At 36.1% G+C, this 21141-nt stretch overlaps 1 protein-coding gene across 6 annotated transcripts in view; it reads right to left on the bottom strand.

Annotated features, from left to right (window-relative positions):
* The window catches only part of Fry (FRY microtubule binding protein), a 353736-nt gene that overhangs the window by 97578 nt on the left and 235017 nt on the right, over nt 1-21141 (bottom strand). For all 6 annotated transcript variants that reach the window (XM_010623889.3, XM_010623892.3, XM_010623891.3 and 3 more), the window contains 11 exons: nt 20229-20411; nt 18225-18311; nt 15404-15663; nt 14814-15003; nt 14085-14209; nt 11615-11672; nt 10360-10451; nt 9925-10097; nt 8199-8359; nt 6465-6575; nt 5414-5568 (listed from right to left, as the gene is read on the bottom strand). In XM_010623889.3, the coding sequence (XP_010622191.1) occupies nt 5414-5568; nt 6465-6575; nt 8199-8359; nt 9925-10097; nt 10360-10451; nt 11615-11672; nt 14085-14209; nt 14814-15003; nt 15404-15663; nt 18225-18311; nt 20229-20411 (1595 nt within the window). The remainder of the gene's footprint in view (nt 1-5413; nt 5569-6464; nt 6576-8198; nt 8360-9924; nt 10098-10359; nt 10452-11614; nt 11673-14084; nt 14210-14813; nt 15004-15403; nt 15664-18224; nt 18312-20228; nt 20412-21141) is intronic.

The raw sequence follows: 21141 nt of genomic DNA, 5'->3' as shown, positions 1-21141 counted from the left end.
AAAAAAAAAAAAAAAAAAAAAAAAAAAAAAAAAAAAAAAAAGTAAATTCAAAGTACCAAACACCATGTCACAAATATGTCTCTGAAAAAAAATTCCTAGAAGAAGTCCTAGAGGATCGAAGGGCACACTTAAAATTCTGGTAGATATTGCTGAATTTCCCTCCAAAATAGCTCTACCTATTTGCACTCTAAAATGAGTATTTTTGCAGAAGGGGGAGTATAAATAATTAAGATGTGTTATATATGTGTACCAATTTCCCACAATGAATGTTATCATGATGTACTACAAACATGCACTAATAAACATTTTTTTAAATTAAAAAAAAAGAGGCGAGGGAGCTGCCATGTGAGGCAGACCCATAGGGAACAGGCCCGTAGCAGATACTCAGTCTGCCAGTGCCTTAACCTTACACTTCCAACCTCCAGAAATGTGAGCAATATATTTATGTTGTTTATAAATTAAAATAAAGGATGTCTTTTCTAGAGGTGTTATTTTTATTTTTCTGGTGCTGGGGATTGAACCTGGGGCCACAGGGCCAGGAATGTAACTCAGCAGCACAGCATCCGCGGATCTTGGGTCCTCAGAGATGCTTTGCACATATTCTGCCTCTGAGCTATATCCCTATCCACTTCTATTTTTAAATGATCACAGGATAAGGTGGGTGCATCTGCTGGCCGGCTGGAGAATGCCTGCACACAACACTGATGATGTGATGGCGGGGGCAAGAATGATGATGAACGATAGGTGACATTCATGTTGTGATGTTCTTGTTCCAGGTACTACCCAAGGCTTGACCAAGATTTGTTATTTGACGCTCATGAAAAATTTAAGAGGCATGAAGAAGTACTCATCTGAGTTTACACAGAAGCAGTGGACTATACATTCTTTTTTTTTTGAGACAGGGTCTTGCTATGTAGTCCAGGCTGGTCTTGAACTCATCACATAGCTCAGGTTGGCCTCAAATTCATGGCAGTCCTCCTGCCTCAGCCTCCCAAGTGCTGGGATTACTGTGTGTGTCACTACACCCAACTTGTACTCTTAAATAAAATCCTAAAGAATTCAAGCTTCTGTCCACAAGCATTCTCAACCCCTAGCCTCCTCACAATAGTGTCTGGCATAGCCAGTCCAATTTGGAATTCTTACAAATTGAAGTATCTGAAGACAAACTTTCAGAATATGGAATTGAAAGCAAAATCCCTCCATGCCAAACAGTAGCAGAAGTGTGTCACCTAGTGCTCTCTTCTGACAGTGGGACTTAGTATATTAATCTTTATATAGAAGAACACTGCAAAATATTGAGGGATCACTGGAGTTTTAGAGGGAGAAAATGATAGACAAAGTTGCCCTCTGTGCAGGGTCATGGACTGCACCATGTAATTAGGGTACTCAATAAATTGCTAAAGACTAAGCTGTGGAATTCGTATGGAACAGCATGGAAAGGAATAGGATAAATATGGAAAGTGCAAGAAAGCTAAAAAAGGAAAATCAGGAAGATTTAAAGTGAGCAAAAGGCCACAAATAAAACATCCAGGAGGAGGGGGAGGGGAAGGAAGAAGGAGAGGAGAAGTAAACAATTAAAATGTGTTATATACATGTACCGACTCCTCAGGATGAATGTAATCATTATATACTGCAAACACATACAGATAAAACTAAAACTAAGGAAAAAAAAACTTCTACACCTAGATGTTTACAAAATATATTACAAGTGGACTCTCCTATGCTCAATATTAATCAACATAGGCCGTAAAAAGGGTAAAAAAGAAACATAGCTGTGAGGCTACAGAATAAAAACCAGTGATAGCCAGGGATTTAGCTCAGTGGTGGCACCGCCTGCCTTGTAAGCACAAGGTTCTGAGTTCGATCTCCAGTACCAAAAATCAAAGCAAAAACCCAATGATAAATATGAAAGGAAGATTTGTTGCAGACATTAAGTAAGATATGAAACTATATGGAAAGAGATTTTGAAAAACTAGGAAATATCCACTAGCTCTAGCTTATAAGAATTAAATGACAAGACTGGGGATGACTTTGAAGTTTTCTGTGGAGAAACACATTTTCCTTGTTGAAAGAGCAGATTACTTCATAATTTCCTTGGAAACAACTACCGAATATTAAACTTATAGGGTGCTTCCCATGTTTAAAGCCTTAGATCAAGAGATGGATATTACTTAATCATTAGTCTACTATCACTCCCATTTTATTAATAAGTATTTGTAATAATTTGTTCCAGGACACAGAGTCTGATTAGAGGCAGAGGGAAAATTTGAACCAAACATGGTATCCTTCCAGAGCCCAATTTTCCAAACTCTGGTTTCTGAAATGCTCCAGCTGGTTACAGTCAAACAAAGCAAATTCACTACTCATCAGGATGTGTGATTTGAAGTCAGGAATCATAAATTTTGCTTGTCTTTGTTGTTGATAGAAGGATGTTATTCCCTTAAGAAATGGCTATTTACTTTTAAGAATTCAAGTTTTCTAGGCTCCATTTAAATTAGAAAAGACTGGAAATTAAGGCAAAACAAAGACACAGTGACAAAATATACTCCTGAAAAAAGAAACCCCCAAATTCTTTTGAAATCAAGACTTTTAGCCAGGTATGGTGGTGCACGCCTGTAATCCCAGCACTTGGGAGGACGCAGCAGTTCAAGACCAGCATCAACTACCGTGTGACCCTTCTTCGAAAAATAAAGAAATCAAAACTTTGAGTTAACTTACACTTCTAGAACATCTTTTAAAATATTTTAAGGTTATGTTGGAAGATAAAAATAGTTAAATTCTCAATTAATTTAATAGAGAATTCCAGTAAGCTAAGCTAATGACTGGAACTGGCGTGTCCTTTTAGTGTACCTTGACTTACAACCTTGGAAAGCCTTTTAGTCTTATTCACAATTTCCTTATCTGTTCCCACATTGATCTCATTTTCAGTTGAGGGGAAGGCTGATAAATACATGCTCAGAAGCTGTCTGGCAAGTAAGACATTTTTGGCTAACGACTTGCATTAATAGCTTTTAATCAAATATTCAAATGTAATTTATGAAAAATTCTTTAAAATTAATATTGCCAGTTCTGCCTCCATTTTTGCCTTCATGTCTCCTGATCCTATTGCAATCACACAACACTGATTTGAGTGGAGATCAGTAAGTTCACAGTTGACACACATGCCTATGGGAAGGAAGCTAGAGGAAAGGATGTAGAGAAACATTTTTTCCTCATTATCATAGCTAATGATTAACTATGCAGATTCTTCTTCTAAAACTCAAAATAGATAATTGAATTTGACAAGAAAATTTTAAAAAAGCCAACCTTTCAGATATTTTAAAGTCAATTTAAAATAGTTCTTAATAAGCAAATCTGCTTATAAACTGTCATATTCCTCTAAAAATAAATCCAGAGTATAATTCCCATTGGAAAAGGAGGAGGTAATTATTTGACAAGAGGGACTCTTTGCTTTAGAAATGATATGTAAGATGTTACTATACAAGGGCCGGGGATTTAGCTCAGCAGTTTGGTGGCCTGCCTTGCAAGTGCAAGGACCTGAGTTCAATCCCCGGTACCAAAAAAAAAAAAAAAAGATGTTACTATACAGATAAAGACAAATTTAAATTATGGTTCAGTATGCATATGATTTTTCGGGAACATATTTCATAAGGCAAATCCTTATTTTAAGTTACTTTTTATAAGCAAACTTACAAAGCTAAATCAGAAAATACTAGAATTGCTTTTGTGGGAAAAGATGTAATGAAAATATTAAGCAAAGATTGCTTAGGCCAACCTAGAGGCCTGTATAGACTGTAGAGGTTTAGAATTTATGGAGAAAGAGCAAATTTAGCCAATAGTTGAAACTTTAAATTCTGAACTTTGTGGTGAAATATGGTCTTAGAGACCAAAAGACTTTTGGATGATACCTTAAAACATCTTGGAATATGGAAGGTTTTATGACTAGACTAGTAATATTTTCATTACTAGAAATATCACTGAACTTGAGATGATACTGCTAAATTTGTTTAAGAAAAAACACCTACATTTAGTCAGAGAAATGGAGTGTGCTATTTTATGAGATGGCATGCAATGAAATACATTAGGATGCGACAATTCACAACAAGTTCATTGGTAGAAGAGAAGGGAAACATTTATTACTTTATTTGTATCAAACACAGGTCCAAGTCATAGATGCTAAGTACATATTTTTTTTTTAAATCAAAGAATCACATAAACAAAACATTACTTTTAGAATGCTAAACTACTTGAAAATAAAACAAAAGCACTCTGGAGAAGATTTCCCCAACAATGTTATTTTAGTAATATCTTATACATAATTTTTAGTAAAGCTTATATAGAAAAATAAAATCTGATAGAAAATCAGTTTAGGTTATTGTCAAGTGCCATGACTTTTATGGAGATTAAAGTATGTGATAAAAATTCTATTACTAAGATTATGAATATAATGTTTAGACATGAAAAGTTACCTATCTTTATAAAAGAAAGATAAAAAGTTTTAAAGAAAGACATCTCTTTAAACAGCTTGCTCGTTTTAAGTTTATTGAAAGTAGATGTCTTCCAACATATTTATTAATTTAGGCCCATAGTATGTTGGAATTTAAAACTGACTCACTTTTATTCCCTTGATTCAGTAGCTCAAGGTAGGTACTTAAAACATAGCATTTAATTAAAAAGAAAAACCGACATTCTGAGTTGTTTCAAAAATAAATTTGAGCTACATTTGCTCAAATTTCCTTGTACATAAAGTCTTTCTGGGGATTAGCTTATGGGATTTGGGGAATCTTTATTAACTCTGTCATCCTAGCTATGCAATTATTTCTCTCGACAAATTGTAAGGCTAAACAGCTTCACTAAATGCCTACATGACAAGGGCTGTAGTTTTAAAAGATTAAAGTATAACCTTGGGGCTGGGGGTAGGACTGAGTGGTAGAAATGTGTGCCTAGTATGCATGATGTCCTAGGTTCTATATTCAGTATCCCTGCACCAAAGTGTAATCTCTGGCATCTAGGGTGTCACATTTCTGAAGTTTCAGACAGAGGGGATTCAAACATTGTAAATGCTTCTTGGCTTTGATTTGACCTATGAGATAGTTGGAAGAGTTCACACCTGTTGCCAACATTTGTAGAGATTCCTTTAACTATTTTAATGTGTCTTCTTTATCATTGTAAAAATCCCACTCTCATAGTTCACTGTGAATTTCTGGGCAATTCAAAAGAAAGATACTATGAACAACAAATAACTTCCCTGGTCAAACGAGAAATTTTGTATCTATGGGCCACAGAGACCATTTTGTACTCTCATTGGATTTACATAGCTCAGATAACTGCAAAACATTCAGCTCTCAATCGTTCATATCAATGAAGAGCAATTTTAATTATACTTGCCACTGCCCATTAGAAAAATTCATACCTGCTTCCACACACAGTCGCGATGGCTTTGAAGCAGCCAGATGCAAGTTGGTAGGAACCTGTGTAGCATCGGTCAATGGCCCAATTAAAAAGATTTATTTGGTCAGGATTAAGTTCCAACAGCAAGACAACAACTTCACAGCCAAGTTGATGAACCTGAATACCAGAGCAAATCAATTATTCATACGTAATGAAAGAATGTTCTAGAAAAAACACAAATCAAGCTTAGCTGACATAAATTGGGTACAATGTAAGTGAAAACCATGGTAGTCATTTTGCTTAATGTTTATGACACACATTGCTCATAAGTGGGCAATGTCCCAAATAAAAATTAATATTTATAAACTATATTTGACTATGTAAATCTGTTTTTTAGAGTATACCATTTTTTGATTTAAAATTTTTTTTTTTGGATTTAGAGACAGGGTCTCACTATGTAGTTGATACTGACCTGGAACTTACTATGTAGCCCAGGTTGGTCTCTACTCTTAGCAATCCTCCTGCCTCAGCCTCCCGAGTGCTGGGATTACAGGCATGCACCACCACGCCCATTTCTTAGCAATCCTCCTGCCTCAGCCTCCCGAGTGCTGGGATTACAGGCATGCACCACCACGCCCAGCTCAGATGCATTTGAATTTATAAATTTTATTCTCAGCAAGGCTTTATCTATAATCTGTCTATTATTATGCACACAAAAATGTTTTCCAGTGTCCACTGTTACTTATTTTTTTGACTGGAAGTATATTTTAATTTATCTTTTTACTTTTTATTACTGGATTAATGCTACTGTGAATACAGATCAGAGCCTGTATCACTTAGATCATCTAAACTGTCTTAAGCCTTGATTTATAATCCAGTTTCTGTCAATTTTGGTAAATGTTACTGTGGTTTTAGTGCTGGTACATTGTAGGATAATGTGAGTAACACATAAGTCTGTGCTTTGGTGTGTCTGATATAGGAAGAGACTGTTCTGAGCAATGCTTACATATTTGAGTAACTCAACCAAGGCAGAATCCCAAAGACAAAGCACTGTATTTTTGTCTGCTACTTACTCGTAAATCTTGACAAGCCAGAATGTTGTCAAGCCACTTATATAGGTAGCCATCTGGGGAAAGACCCACATTGTCAAAAACAGGGCCGCAACACAATACTGCTGACATTGCCTAATAGTAAAGACACAACAAAACATGGAAATGAAACCTGGAAAAATGTATCCAACTAGCTTTATAGAACATAACTATCCAATTTATAGATAATGTTTACCCTTTACAAGGCAGTTATTCTTCCAAGATTTTAAAGCATTTCTTAGCAGATTTATTAAGAAACACCAGATTCACAATTTCTTTAAATAAAAATTTAAAGCCCATAAATTTACTTTTTGGACATGTAATTTCATAATAAACGTTTATGATGAAAGAGTACTTAAAGTGACCATTTCACAATTTTCACTTTTTTTTTCAATGATTTCAAATGAATTCTGCTTATAAGATAAACCCATTTTAAAAAATTTAGCTTTTGGACAAATATTTGACTAATGTGTTTAACTGACAAAATGTGAAAAAAACAGAAATGATGATCCTTAAGCAAAGGTAAAGTAAATGAAGAATTTAAATTTTAGAATCTTTAAGGGGGTTGAGGAGGATGTGAAGAAGAGACATTTTAGCTGATTTGTACTTGGCAGGTCCGACTGACTGTCAGACCGATATTTAAACAAGCCTCATGGAGCTGAATGAAAGTCAACCTGAGTCAGTAACCGATGGTGCACCTGACAGAGCTGATACACAGTTACTTTTCTAAAGGACATTAGGCTGTAAGGACTAATGCAAACTGAGAATAGTCCTCACAGTATGGAAATTTATATCTGACACTCTTCTATGATAGGAGACAAACAAGTGAATGTAGCCTATTATGGCTTGTGTTTAGAGGCCCTCCAAAGCCTCATGCAGTCATAGGTGGGGCTTTTTCTAGCGTATGTGATGCTAGGATTGATGTATGGTGCAGTACTAGGATCAAGGGCACTAGGATTAAGGCTGAGGTGCTACCTGTCCTAAGCAGCCTGGATGAGATGTAAGGGATAGAAGAAACTGTGGTCGTCCCTTGTTTGTTTTGCTACCTTCTACCCGCCATGAGCTGTTTCTCCTCTGTGATGCCTATCTGCCTTGCCACCCTACCCTGGAGCCAGCTGATTATGGACTGACACCTCTACAAACAGTGAGCTTAATAAACTTTTCCTGTTTTAACTTTGGGTGTTGAGTAGAGTATTTTGTCTCAGCAATGATAAAAGCGATTAAGATACAGCCCTTGGTCAATTTTGAATCTAAGGTGACTTTTTGGTTGCGGTTAGAAGTCAGTTGGCAAGACAGTTATTTAAGGAGCAAATAAGCAAAACCTATGGCTCTCAGAAGAAATACTAAATGAAAAACTTTAGCACTTTAAAAGTGTAAGCCCAACTTGAATATTTACATTTTTATACATATCTATCAATCTGTTTAAGTGAGTATATTTAGAAATTTTAAGTCAATTTATGTATTCATATATGTGTGTCTATCCACTTGAGTTTTTTCACATGTGTTTATATTTTATTGTATCATATTACTTATTTTAATCTCTCATTTCAGGGGGGCACTGTTGGGTAGCAAACCCAGGGTCTTGTGCATGCTAAGCAAGTGCTCTATTACTGAGTTATACCTCAAGCTATTGATGTTATTTTTAAGGCATGGCTGCTGGTTTAAGGAAAGAGACCACTGAGCTGACAATTGGCAATCAGCAGGGAAAACATCACCTACCTTTAAAGCACAATACTGGTATCTTGTAATCTGATGATTCCTGTCACTGTACCGATCCAGAGGAGTAAACATAATGCTGAAAGGGCCTGCCCACTGGCTAAACAGGATGAAGAGATGGTGCCTCAGGCTTTGCTGGGGGAAGAGAAATCTTCTGTGGTGAACTAGGAGAAAAACATAGAGCTAGAGTCTACTGGACTGAATACAGTTTATATCACTGCTATACATGCCCATTACATTTTGGGGAAAGCAACAATTTCATCCCTTAACTCCAGTTTTATTTCTGTCCTTTTTTGGTGTGGAGGTGAGTGATGGGTGGGGGGAATGCTGGTGACTGAACCCAGGATCTTGTGTACTTAGTGTTCTATCACTGAGCTTTACCTCCAACCTCAACTTCAGTGTCCTTTAGTAACAAGACTAGACTTTTAAACAGGTTTCTATGTGATTTTTCTTTCTACGTATCTCTTCTTCCTTTTCTCATGCTCTCATGCTACAGCCAATAGCACTATGACTCAGTGGGAAGTAGACAATGAGGACAAGACCTACACTTCCTCACTGATATGCAGAAAACTGCAACAGTTCTCACTGAACTGCTGCTTATATAACAAGATTTTCTGACTGCTATTGCCCCACTGGTATGAAGAAGCGTGGAATCTGGTAGACTCTCTATTCCTAACAGACATATTTTAACTGAAGAAGTCAACTCAAATCTTAATACAGGGTCATTAAAGATAAGGAGGACTGGTAAGAAGGTTAGCAACATCAAAATAATGAAAATAGAAACATTAGTTGTTGCGTTTTGTAATTATATAAAAAACTCAGAACAATTTTTGTACCAAACTGACCAACTATTTTGTTTCCTATGCTTATATCAGAATGAGTATGTTTTATACCGGTGGGGGTGGTGGTGAACTTATGGCATGTGTGCTGCAGTGGGCACACAGAGCCCTCTCTGTCAGCATTTGAGTGAAGTTGCCCCATCAGATGACAGTGCACACAGGGGCAGTGCTGGCACTTTGTGATGAATAAGTGGGTTCTGGGTTACAGTTTAGGCACTCTGTCTTTTTTTTTTATTTTTTGTTTTTTTTGGTTTTTCCAGACAGGGTCTCACTATGGAGTTGAGCCTGACCTCAAACTCACTATGTAGCCCAGGCTGGTCTCGAACTCACAGCGATCCTCCTGCCTCAGCCTCCCGAGTGCTGGGATTATAGGCGTGTGCCATCACACCAGGTGGCCTTCTGTCTTTAAAAGGCTCACCATCACTGTTTATTCATTTGCCCTGGGAAAAATAATTCTGTCAATATTACTATCAATTTTTAATAGAATGTAAAACATAGTAGCAGTATAGAATTCAATTCAGTGTGTTGATTGGGTGGAGTTAGATTATTACTAACATTACATGTTAATAGAGGTTGAAACTGGTATGAATGTTTTCTCTGAATTACTTCCTTCCTATGGAAATCAGAGGGCTCATTTTCAGGTGGGAACCAAAACAAACAATAGAAATAGAAATAATAAGCACAAAATAAAATTTAACTCCTCTCATTCCCTTTGCAACTCTGCTGAGTTATGACAACATGTTCTTATATATTTCCAAGTGGCTCAAGTAAAATAATCCCATTCCAGATCTGCCTGTAGGCTGCTAGGATGTAAAAGCAAAGCACAGTGACAAGGAACACAAATGGTTTCTTAAACATGTAAAGTAATGTATAATGGTGTACTTCCATACCTGGAACACACTGGATCAAGTTGGCCACCATGGCACTAAAATGTGCCCGGATATCTTTAAGGATTTCAACTTCTTTGTCATTTTCAGCTTCTAGGAGCATTCGAGTCAAGTCCACATATTCTAAGAACAAGGCTCCAAGGGCTAAAGTATCTCGTTCTAAAGCTCCATTTGTGCTGAAATAAAGGAAAACTAAACTTTTAAGCACTTTGTCTTTTCATTAGTGTACATGCTTCATGAAAACTAAGATTCACTGTCAGAATTAATATAGCAGGTTTGTTGTTAACTTAAATGCATTTTAAATAGCATATAAAAAGCAAGCCTTTTTCTTTAAAGAAATCTTTTAAAGTTAATATATTTAAAAGAAGAGAGGGATGGATAAAAAGACACAAAGACCAGTTTGGTGCGGAGACCAACTCAGCAAAATTTTGATCCTACCTGTCACTTATAACACCAGCATCAGCCAGAAGTTCAAAAATTCGAAGCAGCTGAAGCCTTAACAAGTCTCTCCTTTCTCTGCGTTTCTTGTTCTGTGTAGAAAGAGATAATACCATTTGCAGTTATAGGCAAAACAATATAAACTTTGCTTTAGGAAACTGTATTAAAGAAGTACATAATCTGGTATTTTCAGTTTTCTAAGTGCAGAAGACATGTATCTGCCCTTCTTCCTAATCCTTAGAGACAATGCTTGCGATTATAGGCTTAGAAGGATCAGATCACTAGCGGATTGATAAATATGTATAAGGAGTAAATGCTGAGAACTAACAAGCTACATTTCTCAGATGTTCCCAGAGTCTGCTGAAAGGCTCAGAATCTGAACAGAGTGGAAAGGGTAAGGAGACAAGCTGGTCATGGAAGGACTGTTTCTTCTGTTACATTGCTATTTTATTTTATTTGGCTATTTCTGTTATATATACTGCCATAAGAGATGTTTATTTTCCAGTTCTTTGTAACTCTTATACATTAGAAGTGAGTTTTGAAGTGGATTCAGTTCAGGAAAAGTAAGAGTACTGTGTCATATCAGACAAGCATTATTTCTGGTTATTGATGTCTTATACATAAACAAGAAAACTAAAAATCAAAATTAATTTTAACTCAAATCTTTTGCAAAGTAATGTAATAAAATTTAACATGTACATGAATGTTTAGTTGTTTTTATTTTTTCTGTTTTTTTTTTTTTTTTGGCACTGGGGCTCAAACTTGGGACCTTGTGCATGAGATGCAGGCAAGTATAAACTTGCTAACTCCATGGCCCGTTTTCTGTTTTTTTGAGACGGTCTCATTATGTAGTTCAGACTGGCCTTGAACTCATTATGTAGTTCATTATGTAGGCTGGTCTCAAATTCACAGTGATCTTGGGATTACAGTCGTGAATGAACATGCCCGGCACTTCAGTTGTTTTGAAATGATAAGTTTAGGACATAAAATTCTCTAAAATAGAAACCATAGGGCCGGGGATTTAGCTCAGTGGTGCCACCGCTTGCCTCGTAAGCACAAGGACCCAAGTTCAATCCCCAGTACAAAAAAAAAATTGTATACTGAAAGTAATAAAATTACAGAAGTTAAAATATTAAGATTCATTGCTAAAGTTGTGTTAGGGTGTTTGTATTCTTTAGCAGGAGCTAGTGGATTTGACTTAAATTTTATCCACATGTCCAAATAAGCTAAACTTTATTTGAATTTAAAATCTTACTTCTGGTCTTCTTTCTAGTGCCTCTTTCATTAACGGATGAAGTTCTTCCACCAGTTCTCTGTGGGGAAAAAGGCCACATTTGAAATTCATTGTTATTGACACCAAACTTGTCACCAAGTACATCATCCATTCCATCCTAAATTACTTGTTTTCAGTTTGCTTTTGCTATAAAAATCTTTGTCTTGTCTGCTCCATATTCCAATCATGTGATTAACTTGAGTCAAGTATTAGTCTATAATTTGAATTATCAGTTGTACTCCCAGGTCTATGCACACAGTTTGACTCAGTACATACTTGTTATCTTAATTCTCATTTACTGTTCTAGAGATCATTGTTGCTAAAAAAATTTGTATGAATAGTTAAACAATATTGTCTGAGCACTTACAATGTTGAAAGTGTATTACTACCAGCTATGAAAATAAAACTGAATATCTGAACACAGAGGAAGAGGTGGGTGTAAATGCTGTGGAATTACCTGTGGAATCTGTGCTTCGAAGACTGACTTGTAGTTAAGTTTAAAAATAAGCCTATGGATTACAGAACTAAATTTATTTGAGTAAGATGATAATCAAAAATGATGGCAAGTATTATAATAGGTTCTCATTAAAATTATTTTTTCTCATGTAGTAAATTTGTTTCAATCACATTAATATATATATTACATTTTATATGTGCATATTTCATCCATCCCTAGCATCTCTATTTCTCAGGTTGATACTTGCTAACCTAATTAGTGGTTTTCTCTGGAAAATAACTTCTGAATTGCTTTGTCAAAACAGATAAAACTGTGATGTGTTGTTTGTTGCCAGATTAGGATATAGGTATTTTGTCTAAAATATATATTATGCTCCAAAATTGTGTACTGTCTGGTCGGATATTTTGTGCTATTAAACATCACCCATCAGCAAAATCCAAGGACAGGAAAGTATCAACTACGTGGAATTCTTTGCTGAAAGACAGAAGATCTGGATTCTAGTCCTGATTTCTAAAATACAGATGCTAAATTTTCATTAAAAAAAAGAAATACTATTAATGGCCTCCCCTACCTAACAGCTATCTGCCAAATATCTACCATATGCATATTCAGATTTAATATATCTTCTCAAGATTTCTGAAATGTATTCTGTTATATCAAAATTTTTAATTAGAGATATATATTTTATTATTATTTGTTACACTTATTTTACAGATGAGGAAACTGAAGCCAGAGACATTTGGTTTTCCAGGCTCATGTGGCTGGTCATCTGAATATTGCCTACCCTAGGAATATACAGAGAGCAAGATATACTAAAAGGCCCTGGACTGTTTGAGAAGAATGTTAGGTAATTTGGGGAATTGTTATTTTCCTGTCATATGTCTATATGATGCTTAGTTTTTTTTTTTTTTTTTTTTTTTTTGTGGTACCGGGGATCGAACTTGGGTCCTTGTGCTTGTGAGGCAGGCAGTGGCACTATTGAGCTAAATCCCGGGCCTGATGCTTAGTTTTAATAAATAGTACACTGCTGTTGTAATATTTCTCAAGTAATAAGAATACACAATCCTTACTACCTTTACTGTTACTTTTTTAAGGATAAAAATTTGACAGTATTGGTAAATCATACAATAGATCTTTTTCAGTTGTTTCAAAAAATGTCACTAGGAATATTTATTTTTCAAACTGTTTTACTGTTTCTTATAGATATTTGGAGTGCTTTCTTTTTAAAATCTGCATGGAAAACTGAGAAGGAGAGGAAAGGACAGGAAGGGGAAATATAAAGAATTAAGGTGTGTTATGTATATGTATGAACTCCTTGCAATGAATGTAATCTTTATGTAGTGCAAACATTTACTAATAAAAGTAAAATTTAAAAAACTACAATTTTTATTTCCCATACATAAGGGTTTTTGTGGCTTAAAGCCAGCAGGAGCAGCCCGAATGAACATTGTCTGATGCCCATTTCAAAAGGTTTTGGCATTGTCTCAGATGGAACTGTTATTTGACTGCAGATGTAAAAATAAAGGACACCAGGAAACCCGGTCTGCTGTTTCTGTCAAGGCAGTTCATTATAAAAAAGACCAACCAGCTGAGATGAACACACCGAAAAGGGTTCTTCTATCTGTGTGTCACCTTTAAGAGCCTGTCGCATGAATGGCTGAGAAACAGACACTGGTATTATTTTAATACTACATCCTTCAAGCAGCTTGACTAATTGGAGATTGAGAAAATTATTTTCATTTATCATTATCTGAAATAAAACATGCAAGTGAAATAAAATCTAAGAGGCAAAACCAAAGTTGAACTCTAACAAAAAGTGAAATGTGAGGCAGTTTCAAGGATTGCTTATTATATGCAAACAACCAAAGACAACATACAGGAAATTACGCCTACCTAGAAGTCTCCAGGCACATGCCAATATGCGTTCAAAGTCAAGAAAAGCAACTACAATAGCAGCAGCATGTATGAATGTAGAACTCATTAAGACTACTGTACCTGAAAACAAGAGAATTTGTTCTTCCAAATCCTAAAACTAAGGACTCTGTGATCTCAATGCTCTCTAGTCTCATCAAAGGCACCAACTGCTTTAACAGAACTCCCACCGATGGGGTACCTATGGCCTGAAACAAGTGGATTAAAAGTGAAAAAGAAGTAACATGGTAACTGATGTTTCCTTTAATCACATGATGATTTCATTATAACAGTTTCAAAGTACTGAGCCACATCCCAAGGCGCTGCCATCATTTCAGGAAAAAGAAATATGTACAAATTCAATGCAGAACAATGAAGGTATTTCTCACCTGGGACAGAAATTATAAAGAAAAACATTTATACAGACTTCTTTTTTAACCCTTTAAGTAAAAATAAACTGTCTTTGACAAAATAATTTAATGAAGACATAGTTTTAAGGTGAAGACATGGTGAACAGCAAGAGAAATGTGGTATGTAGGACATGAACCCAACCTCAGGCCACTAACAAATACAAATCACTCTATGATCTTAAGCAAGTTTCTAAACTTCTCTTTATCTTCAGTTTCCTACTTGCCAGAGAGGAGTAATAAATTATTCACACAAAACTCAATGGAACTCAGAAATGTGTAGGATGAAAATCTGATCCCATAATACTCCAGATGGCAGGCACAGTGCATTTTGCACTGGGAACTCTAGACAAATAAGCTAAAAAAAAACCTTACAGAATAATTCTTCGGAAGAATGTCATGTCACCTTGTTATCGTAGCTCACTGTACCATCAGGTGTGGTCGCCATTATTTCAGGAGTGGAAGCTCTTAAGTGTCCTGGGCTCATAATACTGGGTTTTGCGACTCCAAAACAGAGAATAAGGTAATTTCTCCACAAAGTAACATAGTTGTCTCCACTGCCTGCCGTGCTGGTTTTCTTGGCATTAATAGGGCTGCTAAAAAAATGGAGCCAAAGATAAGAGTGAAACTAAGTTCTCAATTTTAAATACCACTTTTTAAAGAAAGATCATAGGAAGTGCTAACTGGAGTTAGACAGCTCTGTCAATGATGTTGTTCAGGAAATATCTCCAAAGGATGAGAAATGGACTAGAAAAACTTTAAGGTCCCTTTCACAATGAAAAGTCTAAGATCCTATATCTAGACAGTTATATTGATTATTATGGAAAAAACTTTGCTCTAAAGTCTAGACAAAAACTTCCTATTTTTACTAACTGTTAAGAATTCTACAGCAGGAAATTAAGAAATTACAAGTGATTATAATACCTTAATCTCTTGTACAAATTGAAAATTTACGAGGGCAAATGGTAAAACAAGGAAAACACCTGGATCCCTTACTTGGGGTCAACCAGCGGCATCACAGACTGGAGCCGAGTGAAGGCGTAAGGCCAGGCATAGCTGAGGGCTGTGGGGCAGTGCTTGGGCAGGTTTTCCTGCCGAAGGAAGCTAAAGAGGCAGAGGACCCAGGGGTCTTTGACAGACTGTGCAAATATCCAGACGTGGGAAGGGCTCTTCACATCATAATGGCTATTGACCAGGACAGCATTCCATTCCACCAGCCACTGCAGATCCACATTGTGCGTCAGTGATAATGTTGCCTGCAGGCACAGAAGTAGACAGAGAATCAAAGCTGAATTAGAAGATCCATCCTCACCAGGGCTCTGCTTGAGTGCTGCTGCTTGCATAATACCTTTCCTGTCACCTCTGCAATGGACCAGCTTTGGATCTGAAACACACATCCTACATGCACCACATAACACAGAAGTGAGTAGTCATGTGTTTCCTGTGCTAGCCTTGTTAATGAATAGCTGATGAAAAGCTCAATTATCAGGGTCATAGTTTCAAAGTCCAAATGGGTAGTGCAACAGTTTTCATGTTCCATGGTATTACACATCAGTACACAGAAGCTGCCCACTACATTATCTGCGGAACAATGTAGGACATTAGTTGATTTAAACCATTTTCAATTTGGATTTGCCACTTTAAAATCCTAAAAAGTCACTCATCTCTAAGATACAAAAGTATGTTTTTATCCTTACAATTAATATAAAGTTGTGATTGTGACTTTGTTTATTTAGGCTGAAATACCTTTCTTTGATTTAGAGAGATCGTTCAACACAAGTTACTTTTGTGAAGGGTATTATGAGATGATTTTTGAGACAATTACTTATCTTTTCCTATGACATTAAGTCAAAACAATGCATTTAAAGACCTCTATGAAACATAAGTATAGATGGATAAGTTCTTATATTTCATTTTCTCTTTAAGTGCAGATGTCAGGGCTTAGAGGTTTCAACTTTTCAAGTAACCTAGCCACTGTGCCAGAGAGGAGACTGCCTTTTGGTTTATCGCGCATCTAGAGTGATCTATTCTACTTTTTGGTCTATGTGTTCTCCTGGGTAAATGATAATGTAGAGGCTTCAAACGTTAATAGGCTGAAAGGGTTGGAACCTGAGAGACGAAATTTCAACACACGATCTGTCCATATCCCGTGACCTGGAAAAAAAAAAGCACTGAACATCCAGAGTCCCTGCCTGCTGCATTTATGGCTTGGGAATTACAGTGCTGATCTTACCTAATCTTTCAGTGAATTCCATTGGATAATGGATGTAGAAATACTGGCATGAAGTTGACACTGCTCTTCCATGCCTCTGCTCATCTATCTGTCCATCTTTCTAAAGGCAATATTGCTGACCTAGCTATCTCTGGCTAAAGATTTTGATTCTGGTGAAGAGAACAAAATCCCACAAATAAAACATATGCATATAAAACAGAGTTGACTACTCTATTTCATATTAAAACAATTTGAACTTCTAAAGGAAGTAAGACTACTTCACTATTACTGTTAAGGTCCTCCATGCCTGCTTAATAGTTTTAGTGAGTTTTATAATTATTATGCCTATAAAGAACAGGGCTAGTAAAAATAAGGATCTGTATTCAGTCTCAGCTAGAAAAGGCCACAAAAGGCTCACAAATGTCTGCAGGTTTTGTATTCGCATCTAAGTATTCAGAAAGTATCTGCAACAGGCATTAGCTGTGTGATTCTGCTAGTTGTCCCAGATTTCCCTGACTCTCTTAAGGTATTTAGCTGCAATGAATCTAGGTTTTCTTACTGTAATTTTAACATAAAAGGTTAGATAACAAAAATCAGTTTCAATTTCTATTTAACTTGCACAGGAAATTGAAAGCCACTGATACGCTTTTTAAAAGGAAGAATGTATTTGTGAAGCAGATAAAGCTCTATAAGATTCAAAGTCCAAATGGATAAGACTGGGCACTATCTTTCTCCTTCCGTGTAATGGTGGGCCTTTCTCCCCTTAATGTTTCTTTTTTTTGTTTTTATTTTTCCTAGAGCTGGGGATTGAACCCAAGGCCTGAAATATAATCTATTGACCTACATATTTAGCCCCCTGCCTCTCAGTGTTTTGGAGTTTTAATAATTATTAGGGTTAAATGAGATAATAAATATGAAAGTATCCTGTAGACTGTAAAGCTCCACATGAATAGAATTTACCATATTAAGAATTTAATACAGGCTGGGGATTTAGCTCAGCGGTTCGGTGGCCTGCCTTGCAAGCGCAAGGACCCGAGTTCAATCCCCAGTACCCCCCCCAAAAAAAAAATTAATACAAAAGAGCTAAGCATAATAGTGACACATTTTAAGTGTTAAATACAAATATTCAAGAAAAATTAATTTTCTTTCAGGATCTGGAGCACTTTTTTGTGATACTGGGGACTGAATCCAGGGCTTTCACACACATACACACATGCACACACATCACCAGCCCTATTTTTTTTTTTTAAGACAGGTTCTTGCTAAATCACTAAGTTACCTAAGTTGGGCTTGAACTTTGGATCCTCCTGCTTCTACCTCTCAGAATGCTGGGGTTAGAGACATGCACAGTGCGTGACCTTAGCACTACTTGAAATAGTATATTTAAAATTTATATTCCTAAGGCTTACATTTTAGTTGAAATGTATCTGAATTTCTGTTAAAGTACCATATAAAAAGCTAGTTTTTCCTAAATACCTTTCTATCAGTTTATTAATCTGATACAAAGCCCCAAATCTGTCTATATAATTTCTGACTTTCTTTTTCAGATAGGTCCAGAGCTTATATTTAAGAACCATCAGCAAGCAGAATCAAACATGTACTTACCGAATCCGAAACGGCTACATGAATAAAACTTTCAAGAATGGAAGAACTGAGCTGATCCATGACATCAATCATTGGCCTGTCATCGTCCTGTGCAAAGGGGAGGTGATTACTCCTAGGGTAAAAGGATCTCTTCCCAAACCCACCCTCCCTTGAATATATCAAGCCTAACAGCTTGTAAGGTAGTGATAAGTGGTTTCTCATAAAGAAGTCAGTGCCAAGAAGGTGAAAGGCACTGAATAAACTCCCTGTGATTGTGGGTTCTTCAAGTTTCAGTGGGAGATAATTAGGGTTCCAACTTTATATTTGTCTGAAAATACAAATCCCTGAATTTCAAAGACTCAGACACATATATGAGAATCTAAATACTAGTACTATGGATTAGTCGCTGAAGTATTCATTTTGTCAATGTAAAAGAATGAAAACTGTAGAAGACCATGCTTTGTCAGACCATTAATACTGTATTTATTTTAAGTCATTGGCCTATTAAAATAACTGATTAATGCTGACTGTCTGAATTTCAGTCCTAAAGGAATTTTAGAGACTGACCACATACATTCTTTGGTATCTGGATAAAATAAAGCTACATGAGAAAAAGGAACAAATTAAAAAGAGAGGGAGAATATTTTATTGAAAGTTCTACATAAACAAAAAATATATACACATACACCCACATTTATATGGATATGTTCACATCTGTCACTGCTTATTACAGAGGAACTTGGAAATATAGAACAATTTTTAGAAGCCTTACGGGAAAGCCCCAAAACATATGTATGCATGAGTACTGCTTTAAAAAAATTGTGGATTGTCAAAGAGAGCAACATACGAGAATATCAGTGATACAGTCTGGTTCAGTGGTGAACCTATGGCTGCATGGTGCAACCAGATGTCTGTTATCACTGAAAGCTCTAAAAGGTTTGCCGTCATTGGTTTGTTGAATGGAAAGTAAAAAACATGGGGATTTAGAGATACATATATCTGGTTATGTCAGATCCTACTGGTTGATTTGGGCTAAGGCACTTAACCTCTTTAAATCTCAGTCTCAGTACCTATGCTGGGATAAGAACAAAGCTAATTCTTAGGTTATTGTGAGGGTCAAATGGATAATATGGCTTATAATGGATATGGAAACAGTGCCTGCCATGTGTGTGATAAATGTTATCATTGTTATTACCACAATTAGAAAATTAGTGGTAGTTTATTGGAATAAAGCGTGTCTTAGAGATCCATTTACTAGATAGTAAAGATATGGCCCTGAAATAGTCCACAAAGGTTATCTGAAGAAATGTGAACAGAAAGGACTGTGATGAGCTTGAAAATATTTTGAAAAAGCAGTGACCATACTAAGGATCATAAGACCAAGATTAGTAATTCAAAAGAAGAAAATGGAAAGTGACATTTTAAGAAGAATTAGGGTGACACAAAAAACTAATCGTCGTCCTTTTATCATCTTATGCATAGAGTTTGGTCAGATGTGACAACATCTATACAGCATTTGACCGAGTACAGGAAGTTAGCTGGTCTTGATCATGTTTAATGGGTGTCTTCCTTCTCCTATCTCAAGAAGATATAATTTCTTATGGTATCATTTCTCTACCATCATAAATATTAAACAACTTCCAATTAGCCAGGCTATTTGTTTTGGTACCGTAATTGTTTTAAATGAGATACATTATTTTTTGAAATTAATTCTCTAACATAAATGTAGTATCTTCCTAATTAGATGCATGTCAAAATGACCCATATCCTAGATTAATCTTAAAACTTTATTTCTTAGCAAAGAAACATTCCCTAGTGAAGCAGGAACAGTCTTTTCAATTGCTCTCAGAGTATACTGCTTACCTCTAATACATCAAGAACGCTGTTACATAACTAAAACCTAAGAATGCATCAAAAATTGTGTTGGCACATTTGACATGAACCATATGAAACTGCAATATATGATAGTTTTTTACTACATTTCAAAAAGAAAGGAATTTGAAAATTTGGAAAAATGATCCATACCTCGGGCTGACCCAGGGCAACAAACAGAGCTCGAATTTCCTTGAGTATTAACACAGACAGTTTGCGTGTGGCCACTTGGAAACTGCAGAGTAAAACCAGTGCAAACCCTTCGACAGCATGGAGGACACTGCAGTGAGGGCCACGTTCCGACTGAGCTCTGTGGCTGGAGCCATTTGGAATTAGCTGTGGTGCAATAAGAACAGTCCATGTTCAGCAAAATAATAATGCACATCTGATTTTTATGATATTAAAATGTTACAGAGGCTTAGAATCACACGTTTATAGATTTGTGATTATGAAATATCCTAGATCCCTTCTTACTTTACAGACCAATTGTTGCTGTGGAAATATCAACCATCTGTTATCACTGATGAGAACTTTTCAAAGGCTGCTAGTGCTAATAAAAACAAAACTGCTTCCTTCTATACCATTTGAGGTTAGACTACATACATAATCAAAGTGACCTAATTTGGTTTCACTTAAATTCTCTATAGACTTGAGATTAAATCACTTTTTCAAACATTTTACTTTCTATTTGGAATTCTTTACTTGTTTGCACATTAGATTCTAATTAGGTTTTGCATGTTTATGTGATGGGTTCAGAAAGTTCCCAAGTTGAACCAAATGAACCTAAAGCTAAAGCAAAAGCAAACTAGATGATAGGGTAGATTCCACCTTAATTTTAATTTTCCAAACATATGTATCCCCTGGTTTTCTACCTATCATCTTTTGGCATGAGTAGCACATGAGGAAGAAGAGACTTGAAGATCATCTCTAAGGTCACCACATCTGGGATCCTCATTGTTTCTTGGATGCTGCCATCTCCCTAAGCCTCATAGTCCTCAGACCCTCAGAGACATTCCTCTTCACTCAGACCTGTGTCCATCTGTTCACTGCCAATGCCAGCTCATCA

Source organism: Fukomys damarensis, unplaced genomic scaffold, assembly GCF_012274545.1.
Source record: "Fukomys damarensis isolate Sample0158 unplaced genomic scaffold, DMR_v1.0_HiC HiC_scaffold_38, whole genome shotgun sequence".
Taxonomy (NCBI): Eukaryota; Metazoa; Chordata; class Mammalia; order Rodentia; family Bathyergidae; genus Fukomys; species Fukomys damarensis.
Note: the sequence above shows the minus strand (reverse complement) of the source record. Positions and strands in the feature narration are given on the sequence as shown.